Source organism: Corvus cornix, chromosome 2, assembly GCF_000738735.6.
Source record: "Corvus cornix cornix isolate S_Up_H32 chromosome 2, ASM73873v5, whole genome shotgun sequence".
In the NCBI taxonomy this organism is placed as follows: domain Eukaryota; kingdom Metazoa; phylum Chordata; class Aves; order Passeriformes; family Corvidae; genus Corvus; species Corvus cornix.
The window spans coordinates 91,072,565-91,087,007 of record NC_046333.1 but is presented as its reverse complement, the minus strand read 5'-3'; the positions used below and the strand labels follow the sequence as shown (position 1 = coordinate 91,087,007).

At 41.5% G+C, this 14,443-nt stretch overlaps 1 protein-coding gene across 1 annotated transcript in view; it reads right to left on the bottom strand.

Annotated features, from left to right (window-relative positions):
• The window catches only part of GALNT12 (polypeptide N-acetylgalactosaminyltransferase 12), a 46,395-nt gene extending 32,266 nt beyond the window's left edge, over nucleotides 1–14,129 (bottom strand). Inside the window, exons 1-2 of the mRNA XM_010394003.3 lie at nucleotides 13,638–14,129; nucleotides 316–485 (exon numbers count right to left, since the gene is read on the bottom strand). Of these exons, the coding sequence (XP_010392305.2) occupies nucleotides 316–485; nucleotides 13,638–14,017 (550 nt within the window). The 5' untranslated portion in view covers nucleotides 14,018–14,129. The remainder of the gene's footprint in view (nucleotides 1–315; nucleotides 486–13,637) is intronic.
• Between the last annotated feature and the right edge of the window lie 314 nt (nucleotides 14,130–14,443).

Below are 14,443 nucleotides of genomic sequence, written 5' to 3'. Positions count from 1 at the left end.
TTATATGAGACACCAGGGGAGCATTGGTGCAATCAAAACTTGCTCAATTCAGGAAATCTGAAGAACTCTGATCAGTCTGTAGTTATCTATACATGCAAGCACTCATGTTACAACACAGCAAATGTCCTTCCCCATTCTAAACTAAATTTGGTCCAGAAGTCAAATTTTTCATTGGCACACTACAAGAAAAACTATTTTCCAGTGAGATGCCTTTGTTGTACAGTTTTCTGGTATGTGACCTGAACAGCATAACTTTTTCTCCTATAACTGGCTGACCAAAAACCAATCAATATTATTTAGATTTATCCTTCCTACCTTTGTCACTGTAATCATCTACAAGGATAACTTCTTCCAAAAGTATATCCGGAGAGGTCTCAAGAACACTGTGAACAGTTCGCAGAAGCGTTGACCAAGCCTCGTTATAAAAAGCTATCACAACAGAGGTTTTCGGCAGGCTATAATAATCATATTTCTTCTCTCTGCATCTGTAAAGGGGGGATAACACTTAGTACAAGTGCAAGAGCATTTATTAATTTTCAGGAAACAATTCTCAAATCCATTTGTATGCTAGTTACTAACTGCAAACAAGGACACAGGAAGGACCTTAAAAGAACTGCATGTGTGTGCAAAATTGTATGAGAACACATTAGGAAGTTGCTCTTCCAGAGGTTCCATTTCCACAGAAGCATTATGAATAAAATTCTGAAAACTACCAAAATGTCTAAAAAGAAAAATAATATGATGTATTCTGGGCTGGTGTAGCTGCAGTAGCTGTCTTTGTACAATTACAAACAGAAGAACAAGCAATGGCCAAAACGTGCTTCGGATTAAAGAAAACAAATAAAGGCAATGTAAAACCTAAGTGCAGTAAAAACAGTAGCATAAACTACCGATAACTTGTGCTTTAGAAAACAGAACAAGTGCTAGACAGTAAAAATATAACTCTGAAGGAACAGCAACATATAAAGAGAAAAAAACCAAACCATACAACCAGCAACAAAACTGAAATGTATGTACACTGAAGCAGAATTTGGAGGGACCACACAACTGGCAAAATCTAATATTAAGATCCACAAAAACCTAAACCAGATATAGAAATGCATGGTTTTGGCTCTACGGAGAGCCAGAAAGTTTGCAAACCTTTGGATTAAGCTCCAGAATGTATTTCCTATAAATACATATATGAACTTCCCTAAATGAACATAAGGATGCCAAGAAACTTACAGCTGAGCCAAATGTATAAATTCTTAAAAGAATCACCAGGTCTAGAAGACTTTTAAAATAATAGTGGCATTTATTACAATTTCTCTCTTTGCTTAGAGCATTCCATATTAGCAGTTTTTATTGCCTGGGGTCACCGAGGCTTGTAAGGGGCAGAAGGACAGACTTCAACTTCTGTACAGAAGGCTATACAGCAGACTTCAACTTCTGCTAAGTCACAACAGATATCAAAGCAGGTAGGACATCCCTCCTACCAACACAGAACAGCAGCGAGTCATCCAAAACATTCTGTGGGGAGCTGAAAAGGGAAATCAAAACTGATCAGTAGAAAATGTGACAGCAAAATCCCTTAGGTCAATTTAGGGGCACAAAACTTCCCCAAAAGATTAAGAAAATTGCATTGAAATCAAACTGCTTACCCATAGCACATTGAGAATATTTTTACAAACTATTTAAATCTGCTGTGTCTGCAATTAAAAAAGACTTACAGGTTTCTTTAAAGGTTAGGCAGTATCTATTAAGATCTGTTGTACAGAAAGAAAAAAAAAAATCTGAATCTGATTATACCTAACATTAAAATTCTTATGAGGAAAACAAAAAGTCTGTGGAGTACTTCTGTAATCAATATGTGAAAGTGAGGAAGCAACAAGGACAAATGACACTTGAGCAAAGGAGGCACCCAGAAGGCTGCTTCTCAAACATGAAAGGAACGCCATGCAACAACACCCATGCATACATATATACATAGGTAGGTACACATACACACACACTTATCTAGTAAAGGACAAAAATGCCCGTCCCTCCAGGCTGTAACTTGTCCTGAGGGGCCTTTACAGAGGGAACTGTCTCACACCAACACCTGGTGACAGAATTGATTTATTCAGCCAGACATTCACGTATTGACACACAAAAAATGAAAAGGAGTGATGAGTGACATTTTAATTAACTTTTTTATTTTAATGCAGAAAAACCTACTGAATGAATCCAATTTTAGAAATATATATTTACTTTAGCCTACTGAAAGACATTTCTGCTCAGTCCTGCCAGGAAAAAAAATCTCCACATATATCAGCCACTTTTACCAGGTAATTTTGAGTTCATTTCTTGATGGAAATAGGATCTCTATATACCCATTTTAGAAAACTGAAGGAAAATATAAATAAATTTAAAAAAAAAAAAACCACCAGGAAAGCATTCATTGAAATATATGTCAGGAAGAGTCATGGAATAATAATGCTGTATTCCATTATTGAAAAAAAGGAAACCCAAAAGGGCTAAAGAAGCTTCGAAGTCTAATTATCGATTAAAGACTTCAACTGCTTTGCCTGAAAATTACATGCTGAAGATAGGAAACATAATTTGGCACAGAGCAAGGCAATCCCCACACTGTTTGTGATTCACTGTGCATTGCTGCCTCCTTCCTTGAGCACACCCCATGCTGCAGGAAAAGGTCAGCCTACTACAGGACATACAAGAGCACACGTTTCTTAGGTTTCCAAAGTCAAGAAAATGGCCAGCACTAAAAAATGGGTTTAATTTACCAGCTCCATGGTGGAAGGCAGACACCCTGACCTGAGTGGTGCCCCAATAACCTTATTTAAAAAAACAAAAAAACAAAAAAAACAGGAAAAAAACCTGTTACTCAACTTCTGTGCAGATTTGCATGTTTATCTCAGAAATTATTTCCAAGACACATATTTCTTGCTAAATTGCTAGAAGGTCTCAACTGTTAGCTGTCTCAAAGAGTATTGCTAAAGTGAAGCACACTTTTCCTTATCTTTCTGCAATGAAAGAGTTTTACTGAACTTCAAAAAATAATCCCATTCCAGAGATTACAAACCCAAAGCATTTAAACCCTGGAAAAATTATAGCATAAGAAAATCTTTAAAAAACTAATGAATCCCTGAAATGGAAATGCTTGGAAGTGTTGCTGAATAACCATTAAGTGGCACACATATGGACACTAAACATTATCCCTTTGCAAGACATAAAAGCTTCAAAAAACCCACTATGAGTACAAAACCTGATTTAAAGCCTAGCAGTCATAACTCATCTTTTCCATTTCTCAGCTCTTGTTTACCACAGAAGTGCCTTAGCAGACCATCTTCTGTATTCACGTTTGCAAACTCCAAGATGCACTTTTATTCTCCATGTGTCAGCCAAGTATCCCAGCTCCTACTTTCCAAGTGAATCATTTCACTCCTACTTTGGATTATTCAGAAAAACAAATGCATATCAATTATGGTATGTCATTAAAATGACAGCAACTGGTGACAGCAGTCCCAAAATAAGTTTTTGCAGATCCTGGGAATGTATATTTATGCATACTATACTTCAACCTGCTTTTGGCTTCTGACTAGGGCGCTCTCCAGTGTCACACTCAAACCCATAACGCCGTCCTTTCCAATAGAGAGGATCACATTCAGACACAATTAATTGCATCCCACATTATTCATCCTAAAAGCTATGTGTAACCTTTGAGCTGATCATCTGGACTCTGCAGGTCCATAAAGACAGATCCAGAAGGCAACTCACCTTACCCTCCTTAAGACATTAATCCAGCACAGCCCAAGAGACTTCAGTGGGTCCCCACCTCCATCTTGTCTATAGAGGTTTGACTATGGAACAGTTGCTTAACTTTTCTATGAGTAAAGTTAAATGACTATAGGAAACTACCTATAGTCCCTACCACTGGCTGTGATACATCACTTTGAACCTAGCCATCATCACTATCAAATGGTTGGTAAGAACATAACAGAGACATGAGGAAATTAGTTGCTTGTAAGCATGACGTTTCCAAGCATGGGGAGTAAATGTAGACACAAGTCCAATGTATTCTTTCACTACTCTCATGATCTTATTCAATCACAGGAACTTTACTATTTTGTAATAATTATATCTATTTTAAAATAAACAATTACTTAAATTAAATATGTGTGAATCTTGAGTGGGTTCATTTTCTTCAGAGAAGTACCCATATCTTTAGTCAACCTGATTTTGGAAACAGTTATCACATACCAGGATCAATCACCGAGGAAAAACCTGTTGCCAGCACATCCAAGAAGCTTTTTCAGAGTCAATAAAATAAATGCATAAAGTTTTAAATAGGAGTCAGATTTCAATGACAAACACTGGTATATAATGAATATTAACCACAATAGGTATGGCAATGCAAAGGAGTGACACCTGCTCAGTCTCTGTCCTCCGGTCACTCCTGCTCTCTGCAGATTCACTAGAAAATGCAGAAGCAGAAGCCTTTTGCACAGTGGAGTGACACCCAGAGAAAACATGTCCAGGACTGCCCCAACCACCTTCCAAGGAGAAGGCTGGGACACAACAATGTTCCAGCAGCAGCCTGCTTCTGCATCATCCTTCAATTCCCTCATTCACTTTCTGCCACACTGGATGGGTGTTCCAGGGACCTCCCGCTTGATCACTGTGGCATAAGACAGGCATAGAACAAACAAAACCTTTGTTTTCTGGCATTTCTTATCAATTTACACTAAGACAACATCTGTATTCTAGAATTCGAAATGTGTTCATCCATAACTTTAAATCTCTAGATGGGAAGAGACAGAAAATAATGCCAGTATGCATCCGAACACAAAACCACGGTCACTATATACCCACCCTTCGTCGATGTTTCACTACAGCAGCTACTCAAACATCTAAGTCCACAAAATGCAAACTGAAGCCAAACATGTAAAAGTGTATCATCATACATCCAAATTCCTGTGGGTTTTTGGTTTTACCTTTTTTTAAGTCCCAGTCTAACCGAGAGTATAGAGCTGACAAGTTTAATAAATTAACCTTGGAATCTACTACACTACCCAGTCTTCTGTTATCAAGTTTTACAATGGGTTATTCATTAGAAACTAAGGAGACATCACTCAGGAAATGCCTAAACAAAATTAAATGGGTTGTTTTCAAGAGCATTTGTGTCAATTAATGTAATCACTCAATTTATTTCTTTGTAAGGAGCTGTTTCTCTAAGAGATGTGTATCTATACACAGGGAGAGAGAGCATGAATGTGTGCACACTGGGCACACTGCCATGAGTTAATTAGGAATGGTTGCTGACATGCTCTTACTTAAGACTTTCACCACAACTGTGACAACGATACAGAAAGGGAAAACAGGCTTTTAATCTCCAAACTTGATCTTCTATATGCACAGTTACTCATATTTTAAGAAAATAATAGAAGTCTTCTGAGAGTTTTCAAAGATTTGTTAAGAATGCAAACTGCACATAAATTATTTAACGCTTTCTGAAGGTATACTATGTAAGTTTTGGTTTTGAAGTTTCAATGTGAATGCCTGAGGCAAGTTTGAAATTGCGCAGCTTCTCTCAAGAAGTGCAAAACAGCACGTGTCACTGCCGGAGCTGATCCAATTTGACTTATGTGACATATACACCCCATCACAGTGTCATCTAGAAAACACTGCCAGGGTTCTACTTCAGGCTGGCTTTCACATGGTGGGCTAGGAATCATGTTGGCTGGGCTTGTTACGATGGGCCATATACATGCTGACTCACCACACAACCTCCCTTCCTTTTCCTAACTTGAACAGTTAAAACACCAACCTAAACTGCTCCTTCAGTAAGAGGTGTGCTCAAAAGTGACATTTTGTAGCTGTCAGTCAATAAGGTTGATGGGGATGAATGGCAGCATCCATGGGCATCTCAATCTAGCTTCACCATCTTCATTCCCACTCCATAAACTGCAGAGGCAGCAATGTGGGCTTTGGAATCTTCCAGGTATCTTCACCCAAGAGAAAACACCTCCTTCTCCCACCTTCCCAAAGCCACAACAGAGGACACAGATGTATTGGGATCTTCTACCCCATTTTCTACTTTTGCCCAAGCAGCAGCTTGGGGTTCTGCACATCCCTCCACAAGCATCCCAAGCCCTGCAGCATGACACAGCTGGCAGCACTAGCTTCTAAGCCACCCCACACAGCTACCAAGTCCACATCCCTTACTCCAGGCTGAATATAAAGTTGAACAGCCACTCCTCACCCCTCTGTGGGAGAGCAACTTTTGGATAAAATCCAGCATGCGAGCCAAAAGCAACACCACCCAAAGCCTGGGATACAGAAGTGCAACATTTCTAGTGGAATTAAAGGATATGATAAACTACATTATTCCTATCTCCTCCAAACACTACCCAGCTTTTCATGACAAATTTATTTTCTTACATAAGACTACCTTGAACCAACTGTCAGTTCAGAGATTTTCTCCTTTTTATTTTTTAATAAAAAAATAATTTTATCTGAGCATGGAGAGGCTCCACCTGGTTTTACACACCTACACAGGCCACGTATGTTCAGCTATTGCAGGAAAAGGCATTGATGTTTACAGAAGGTGTGTCTTGGTGTGATTAGCAAAGCAGATAGCAGCAAGTTGCTGATAACTGCCAGAATGGCCCAAATATTCAGGGCAAGGCTGGAAGAGTTTAGCAGGTGTATTCAGCATGCTGGCCTACACTTCCCCACCACCTGCCCCAGCCCAGTAGGCTGGCTAAAAGCTCCCTAAATTATATCTGCTAAAACAAACCATATTAGAGACAGCACCCCTGTACAGTCTACAACACTGTGATATGATCAAGTCTCTGGTAACAGAGGCTGGCTAGGTTTTGAAACAGTTTATTTAATGTTCTATAGAACGATTCTCCCAATGACAAGAAGGTCTTGACAAGCCAGAGGGCCAAAAGCTGTCTTAAGATTTCAGCTAATAAAGGACTGCATTTGTGAGAAGCAAGGAAGAAAGACAGTAAGTCTGGAACAGAAGAAAATATTTGTTAAGAAGTTGGGCGGCGGGCGGGGGAGGCAGGCCCAGAAAGCAGATCTGTTTAAGACAGATTAAAAATACATTAAGAAAAAAATGTCTAGAAAGACCAAGTATGAGAATTTGACTAAAATCCTCAAACCCACAAATTTAGGAAATCCATAGAGCCTCCTAATTCCAAATTGTTAGAGAAAGGCTACGGAAGTTCCTACCCGACCTAGATTCTGGATGTGCAGATGAGAAGGAAATTCTACATGTGACAAAGGGAAAACCCACTTGATTTTTATTTTATTTTGCTGAGTTGAAACAGTGCTTACATTTTCCTGAAATGTTTTCAATCTTCTTCCAACATAGTGAGATACACTTAACCTTTGCACAGAGACATACTATTTCCTACACTTACATTTAAAAACTTACTTTAGTGTGAGTAATTTGATTCAGGACAAGAAAAAATGTTTTGCAAAGCAGTAATGGAAAGAAGCTATTGTATCCATCACTATAAGTAAGGTGTGGATGTACCTGATTCTTACAGACAATTGTTTACAGTTAAAGCAGTTTCTGAATAAAGAAAAAAATCAATTTTTGCTTACTATCAATCACAGATCCGGGAACTTTGTCAATTTTAAAATTAAATCAGCTAAAACCAAGCACTAATCTAGATGTCAAAGGAAGTTGAGGAAGTCTACCAGAAGCTGGAAAGAAAAATGGTTAAAAAGTAACCATGTGAGCTCTTCTGGGAAATATTTTCTGGGGATTGCTAAAACATAATGACAAAGAAAAGCGACACATTTTTACAGACGACAGGAAACAAAAATAGCAATATATGCTAAATATCCAAGCAATAGTGGAAGCATTGCTTCATTTTGTACTGCTATAAAATGCAAGCCTTCTTATTAAAAACAAACAAAAAACCAACTATAGTGAAGAATTATTTTTTCTCCACTTACCGTATGAGGAAAGAATGAAATGTCCTAGAGAAACACTGCTTTGAAGGTCTAAAGCCTGTTTATAGATTCAAGAAATCCTACCAACTAGCACTAAAGTAATGACTAAAAGCTATTATGATTAATATAGTTACTAGTAACCAATTACCTATTTCAGAAAAGCTCAGAAATCAAACCAAAACATCCCAACACCAAACATGTGATCACAGTGTTACAAAACTGCTAGACCAAATACACCTTTAAGTGTTTAATGTAAAGCCTTTGCTCATAAGAAGTGTGCTGTTTCTCCTGATCAGATGCAAAGCATGAGAACACCCCTGCTAAAGCCAGCTCTGGGCACAAGGTGCACCATCAGGTGCATGTTTACAGGGAAGGAATGTGCCAGAAAGGTTGAGCTGCTGCAGCTCACCTCTTCAAAAAGTTCTATTTCCAATACGTGCTGGAAAAAAAAAAAAAAAAAAAAAAAAAATCACTGCAGCACTGCAGCTTCACCTTTAGGTAAGAGATGAAAGAGAAGCTCCTGGGTGAAGTCAGACAGTCACTGTGGGCTGAGGAGGAAACCCTCAGCTGCTGCACCTTTTCCCAGAACAGGGTCAGGTTAAAACTCCTGGCAGGAGTAGCTGGATTTTTGGAGTAGAAAAGGAACCAAAACCTAGTATCAAGGCTTATTCTGGGAACTTGCTAGCAGATACTATCAAATGGACATCCTGGTATAATTTAGTATTTACAGCCCAGAAGACAAAACAAACCATAGAAGAGACTCTGAAAGAAGCAAATTCAAATATGGGAACAAACAGGAAAAACAGTTTTGAAAGGCAGAAAAATCTTAGCACAAGATTGTTTTGCTAAAGTCAAGCATAATAGTCCACCAAAATAAATAATATTATAGGCATAAATAATGGTGACAGAGGAATTTAAGCAGTTGTGTATATCTAGCTATCTATACAAAGACACTTAAAGATATACACACATACTTAAACATATACATAAATCATACATATACAAAATATTTATATAAAGAATCTCTCTCCCAAAACATAGAAAATTACCTAGAATTAAAGAATAAACCTCTAAAGCTGAAAAACCTTTTAAGCTGAAAAATATTATGCAGACCACATTCAATATTTTGGAAGCTTTTGTGGCTACTTAGGAAAGACAGGAAAGAATTAAAAATCCATTTCTTTGTGATCACAAATAAAATGAGCCCCAAGGGCTGAATCAGGCTTCTACCATGAAAGAGAGAACATGAAATGCTGAGTCGGCACAAAAGTGCCTATTCCTGACTTGTTCCTTTCGTACCAAGAGTCAGCCAAAAGGCACCTTGTGTGATTTATAGAAACCACCCCCAAAACAGGCAATGCATCCCTACTGTGAGTAAGACAGAAAGAAAAAAAAAAAAAAAAAGAAGGTAGAATGTCTAAAATCAGGAGCAGTGCTTGAAAATAGCCCTTAATCTAAAAGAACCCAGTTAGAAAAACTGGAAATATATTTCTTACACATTGTAATAAGCTGTAAAAGGCTAAGAGAATGATCAGTTGTCTGCCTAGCCCTACAGTCCTGTAAAACAAGCACACAACGAGAAGCCCTGTGGGACACAATGCAGTTGTGTTGTTGCAGGGGGAGGAAGGCAGAGCAGCAGAAGCCAAACCCCATGGCCCAGACCTCATCACACTGCACTTACAGGGCATCAGCCCCAACAGGGCCCTCACTAAGTCAAGGTCTGACAGAGGACACTTGCTGGTTTTAAACCTCCTGTACTTGTTGCTCCCTCTGTGAGTTCAAACTCAAGAAATGAAGGGTAGATGTTGGGAAGACAAGCTGGGCCATCCAGACAGCATTAGGATGGGGGAAAAAAAAGAAAATTAAATCATTGTGGAAGTGATGTAGCCTTGAAAGAGGTGTTCAAAGGCTGTTGAATCTCCATCCTTGGAGACTTGGAGGTTGGACTAGACACCCCAAAGTTTCCTTCCAACCTCCATCTTTCTCTGACCCTATGGCTTAATTCACTTCTAGCCTTCTACAAACTGTATCATCATTTGGTAACTTACATCCTTATCCATAAGATTCTTCCAAATGGACATTTTTATAGATTGCTTATACATATTGTTTATTTGCTTATATGTATACTTTCAATAAAACTAAAGAATTACTAGGTGATGAAACATTATAAGTTGCTGATGACAAGCTCAGTTAAAGGAAGCAGAAACTGTTTAAGGAAACAATAGTAGTTGTTGACTTCTTTGGGTCTGTGGGTCAATAGAAACGGGAGCAGTCATCACAAAAAGCATGTTATGGTGGTGGGAATAAGAAGGAATAAAGACTTTCTGAATATTTTCACTGTTGCGGAGAAAGACCTAAATTTGAAGCTTCCTGGATTCACAGTCAAATGTCATCAATCAATACATTATTTGAGAGAGTAATCTCAGCCAAACTATTCTTCTCTTCCTGCACAGTATTACCAGACACAGATATTAGCAAATACCTGCCACGCTTCTGTTCCCATGGCAGGTCCACGATGTACAACATGCAACAGTAGGAAAAGACTTTTGGCATCAGTTTCTGATACAGCAACACCTTGTGCAATCATTCTGTGTATCACATTTAACAGCTTACTGGTTCAGATACTCTGTATCTTATTAGCAAAACTCCAGTTTTCACCGGATTCAAATGTTTTCACCAATTCACACACAGAGTGGGTTCATTGATCAATGAGGGAGGACATTAATGTTAAAAGGAACAGTAGGGCATCCAGGTGGTGGTAATGTTGTCTCTATTTCCCTTTCTTTTATTCTCCTATTTTATTGGTGTCTAAAATTTCCAGCCTTGCCTCCACACACACAAGAATATGCTGAAACAGACCAAAAGCCCACAGCCCAGAATAGAGTCTCCAAACATAGCACCTGTCAATATCTCCTGAATATTTGATTTAAATTTTCTAGTGGATGGACTTCCTTATGCTTTACAGTAAATGGATTTTTGGAACAGGGAGATGGCAGAATTTGTTTTATCCACTTGTATGCATCAGCCATGTATTGCAGCAGCCCTGCAGGAGGTACACTTCCAGCAGCCCACCTGTCTTTCAGGTTGAAGACCTGAAATTAGTCACTTCTTTACGAAGGCCATGCTGTAAGTTGAACAGAATTGAGTCCAACACAGATTTCTGTGGGACTTTATCAGTGATTCTCCACTCCTTAAAACAAACAAAAACCAAAACAAACAAAACAGAAACAACAACAAAAAAATGCCCAAAACAAATGCTTCACAGCTTCTACTCAGTTATTTATAAATGCAAGGAATTTCCACCTTATTTCACAGTTGTTTAAGGAACTCATCAAGTAACAACACACTTCTTTATCCATATAATTATGACCTTCAAAGAACTCAAACAGGTTTGTGAGACACGTCATCCTTGACAAAAGCCTTGTTGACTTTCTCAATAGATCACACCTACCCATCTGTTACTAATTCTTTCCCTTACCACAGTTTGTAAATAACACGCCTGGAAAAGATCCAAGGCTCACCAGCACACACTTCTCTGGTTCTCCTCTGGGAGTCCACTAAAAAAATGGTGCATTTGTCACTTTCTGGTCCTCGGGTACAGAACTTGTTTCACTGATCACACCTAACTTTTAGCCTTTGCATCATTTTGGTGGACAGCTGAAGCCTAGTTGCCATCTACCATTACTACTTATCTCCTATCATTGCAGCCTCACCCATCACCAAAATGTTCATTAATAGTCAAGCATTGCCCATCTTAAAATAAAAAATAATAAAAAAAAAGTAAGATTTTCCCTAGACTTGAGATTTCAAACTGTATAGCCGCTAATCTTGGAATGAAGTGCAATGAATTTTCTATTGCTGTGGGTTTGGTGATACTTTTTTAATTTTTTTTTTTTTTAACTTTAATCTCTTACATGGTCTTCCTTCTTGAAAGAAGGAGTTAATATTTCATTCCAAAATTGCCCTTGGGAAAGGTTTTTTTTACATTTGCTGTGTGAGTGGGAGAGATGCTCTGTGACATTTTTGCTATAATTTAGATTTAACTGTGCACAAAGGCATGCAGCACCTGCCAGCAGATACAACAGTACAATACAGCTCCAGCTTCAGAAGGCAATTATCTCTGAGATTATGTCACTGATGCTTTGTGATCCTTTTGGTTTGGATATATTTTGTCATTTCAGCATCCATATATTCAAATCAAAAAGAGTATGCTGTTGTAGCAAAATCTATCCACCTATTCAAATTATTTTCATTTCTAGAATAGTCACCCACATGCATCTATAATGTCCCCCGTTCAACAACTGTGACCTTCCATTTCTTCTAACATCCTGTCATAGAGAAATGGCAGAAGTCCAAAATAACTCACTTAAATGATTTAATTCTTCCCATGGAAATGAAACTAAAATGGTCCTTTTTGACCTAAGGTCTACAGACTGCTTATAAGAGCGGAGTAATAACTAAGCAAAACAAACCTAGTGTTAGGCTTAAACTTATGATGAAAAGGCCTTGCATTTGCACTGCAACTTTTAGAAAGGCATTGTAAGAGTCATGTTTTAGATTCAGCACTTACAACTTGAGTTGGTGAAATACTGGGCAGGACGCACCAGCGTGAAGTGAATGCATGGGAGAGCCAGATCCCTGATTTTCCACAGCTCTTTGCTACCATATTGTACAAACCTGTTGCAACAAAACAAACCAGCTGAAGGCAAGCTCAGGTGTAATAGAAGTGAGGGCTGTGAGGAATCAGTAGCAGTCATGGCTCCATCCCATCCCCTGTGGTGTGGCTAGTACATACGTGTAACTGGCTAGCCCGTTCCTCTCACTAGCCGGCAGCTCACTCACAGGAGAGCCCAAGACGGTGCCACACTGAGTGTTTGTGTAAGGGCAGAACAGTCAGACCTGTTGCGCCACGCTGGCTTCACAGCTGCACTGAACCACTGCCTGTAAGCTAGAGCCACTTCATCAAACACTATCTAATCCTTCGTTCACAATTGCCTATGTCATCATCTGTCACTGGCGTCAAACTGTAAATGTAATTTGTAAATGTAACTTGTCTCAGCAACTATGCATCCCGGATCAAGCACAGTCGCACTTCAGAATACCATTACATACTTCTGCGAGCACCATTTCTAGCTCTCTCCTGGTAAAACTGCTTATAAAACAATCTCCTTTAAACTGTGTGCCTTAAGATATTTGAATACAATGCACAGCTGAAGTCTGGGAAGCGTAACATTTGTAAAGCTGGGAGTGACTGAAAAAGTATGCCGCTGCCCACGGTGACTTACCCCGGGGAGAGCGGCAGCAGCAGGAGGGGACAGCAGCAGGAGAAACACGGCAGCGCGCCGTTGCTTAAGGACTGAAACCACACTACCAGGGCTACGGGGGAAAACAACCTGCACATGCACCACCAACACGCGACTTTGTGCTGCCTTGAGTAGGTGCGGCAGCCAGGCAAAGTCACCAATAGACTTAACTGTGAGAGCGAACGCTGTAATCCAAGAGCATTTGGGATGGGAAAGTTTCCAAAAGCCTCCACGCTCCTGAGCGAAAGGTACTCGAGAGAGCCACGACTAGCCCGCGCTGATCGCTGCCAGCAGACACTCCAGTTTGGCGGAGCGGCTCTGTGAGCCACAGCAGCGGCAGGCTCCTCTGTCCCGGCCCCACCTGCCCTCGGCGGTACTCACAGCGGGTTCCAGCGCTCGGGCAGGCGGCGGTGCAGCGAGATGCGGTCGCTCAGGTAGATGTTGATCTGGTGCCGGCGGATGCTCTCCTCCTGGCGGCGCTTCTCGGCCGGGCTCAGCTCCAGCCGCACCGCCCGGCCCAGCTCCCCCAGCGCCCCCGGGTCCAGCGCCGGCTTCGCGTACACCGGCCGCCGCAGCAGCTCGCTGTCGGGGGACGGCGGCTGCGGCGGGGCGCGGCGGGCGGCGTGGCGGGGCGGCGGGCCGTGCCGCCACACGAGGAAGCCGAGGGCGGCCAGCAGCCCCAGGGCGAGCAGCGTGCCCCCGCCCCGGCAGCCCCGACCCCGCTTGCCCCAGCACATCCAGCGGCCGAGGCGGCCGGCCATGCCGAGCGGGCGGCGGCTGCCCTCTCAGGGACACGGGCGCGCCTCCGCCCCGGGCGGACTCGGCAAAGTTCTCACGGACCTGCCCACGCCGCGACACCCGCCCGCCGCCAGCGCTGCCCCGCCTGGAAGCCCGCCCGGCTCCTCCGCCGCCGACTCCTCCCTCCTCCCCGCCCCGCCGCGGGCCAGCCCGGAGGGGCGCGGCGCGGAAGAACCGGGCACGGGCGCTGCCGCGGGGAGGGGAGTGGTACCCTCGAGGGGAACCTACCTCGCTTGCCCCCCAGGGGTGCTGAGCCCCTGCCGCCCGCCAGCCACCTCCCCTGGAAACTATGGCCCTCTATTTCCTGGCGGTCGAAAGGGTGCTTGGCCCCCGAGGGTTCCAGCACCCCAGGGAACGAATACGGCTCCAGCCTACTCCGCGTTCTCCCT